A 1,766-nucleotide genomic window follows, 5' to 3' on the forward strand; every position below is an offset into this window, starting at 1 on the left:
GGGACATGGAGAAAAAGAAAGGATCAGAAAAAAAGAGATGATAAAGAAGTGTTTTTGATCACTTTGCCACCTCTCCCTCACGAGGGAGAGGGAGAGGAGAGAGGGAGGGAGAAGACGAATGAGGACATGGAGAAAAAGAAAGGATCAGAAAAAAAGAGGTGATAAAGAAGTGTTTTTGATAACTTTGTCACCTCTCCCTCTGGAGGGAGAGGGAGAGGAGAGAGGGGGAAGACGAATGAGGGACATGGAGAAAAAGAAAGGATCAGAAAAAAGAGATGATAAAGAGAGTGTTTTTGATCACTTTGCCACCTCTCCCTCACGAGGGAGAGGGAGAGGAGAGAGGGGAGAAGACGAATGAGGACATGGAGAAGAAGAAAGGATCAGAAAAAAGAGATGATAAAGAAGTGTTTTTGATCACTTTGCCACCTCTCCCTCGCGAGGGAGAGGAAGAGGAGAGAGGGAGAAGACGAATGAGGACATGGAGAAGAAGAAAGGATCAGAAAAAAAGAGATGATAAAGAAGTGTTTTTGATAACTTTGTCACCTCTCCCTCTAGAGGGAGAGGAAGAGGAGAGAGGGAGAAGACGAATGAGGACATGGAGAAAAGGAAGGATCAGAAAAAGGAGATGATAAAGAAGTGTTTTTGATAACTTTGTCACCTCTCCCTCACAAGGGGAGAGGGAGAGGAGAGAGGGAGAAGACGAATGAGGACATGGAGAAAAAGAAAGGATCAGAAAAAAGAGATGATAAAGAAGTGGTTTTTGATAACTTTGTCACCTCTCCCTCACGAGGGAGAGGAGAGGAGAGAAGGAGAAGACGAATGAGGACATGGAGAAAAAGAAAGGATCAGAAAAAAAGAGATGATAAAGAAGTGTTTTTGATCACTTTGCCACCTCTCCCTCACGAGGGAGAGGGAGAGGAGAGAGGGAGAAGACGAATGAGGACATGGAGAAAAAGAAAGGATCAGAAAAAGGAGATGATAAAGAAGTGTTTTTGATAACTTTGTCACCTCTCCCTCTAGAGGGAGAGGAAGAGGAGAGAGGAGAAGACGAATGAGGACATGGAGAAAAAGAAAGGATCAGAAAAAAAAAGAGATGATAAAGAAGTGTTTTTGATAACTTTGTCATCTCTCCCTCAAGAGGGAGAGGGAGAGGAGAGAGGGAGAAGACGAATGAGGAAATGGAGAAAAAGAAAGGATCAGAAAAAAAAAAGAGATGATAAAGATGTGTTTTTGATAACTTTGTCACCTCTCCCTCACGAGGGGAGAGGGAGAGGAGAGAGGGAGAAGACGAATGAGGACATGGAGAAAAAGAAAGGATCAGAAAAAAGAGATAATAAAGAAGTGTTTTTGATAACTTTGTCACCTCTCACTCACGAGGGAGAGAGAGAGGAGAGAGGGAGAAGACGAAAGAGGACATGGAGAAAAAGAAAGGATAAAAAAAAGAGGAGATGAAAAAGAAGTGTCTTCGATAGCCTTGCCACCTCTCCCTCTCAAGGGAGAGGGAGAGGAGAGGGAGATGGAGGAGAAGATGGAATAGGAGGGGAAGGAAAAAATGGATAAAAAGAAAGAATGAGAAATAAAGGAGATGACAAAGAAATGTTTTCAACAGCCCTCCCACCTCTCCCACTCGAGGAGGAGGGAGAGGGAGAGGGAGATGGAGAGGATGAAAAAGAGGAAGGAGATGGAGGATAAGAAGAATGAGAAAATAAAGAAAAAGAAAGATTAAAAAGAGAAAGAAAGGAAAAATATAAAGTGTTTTCGACAGC

General features: G+C 42.9%; 1 protein-coding gene across 1 annotated transcript; it reads left to right on the forward strand.

Annotated features, from left to right (window-relative positions):
- The first annotated feature begins 275 nt into the window (after positions 1-275).
- On the forward strand, positions 276-1,692 carry LOC137653045 (uncharacterized). The gene is made up of 3 exons (XM_068386439.1): positions 276-521; positions 673-988; positions 1,610-1,692. The coding sequence occupies exons 1-3, from the start codon at positions 276-278 to the stop codon at positions 1,690-1,692; spliced, it is 645 nt and encodes a 214-aa protein (XP_068242540.1).
- Positions 1,693-1,766: the final 74 nt, after the last annotated feature.

Source organism: Palaemon carinicauda, chromosome 14, assembly GCF_036898095.1.
Source record: "Palaemon carinicauda isolate YSFRI2023 chromosome 14, ASM3689809v2, whole genome shotgun sequence".
Lineage (NCBI taxonomy): Eukaryota > Metazoa > Arthropoda > Malacostraca > Decapoda > Palaemonidae > Palaemon > Palaemon carinicauda.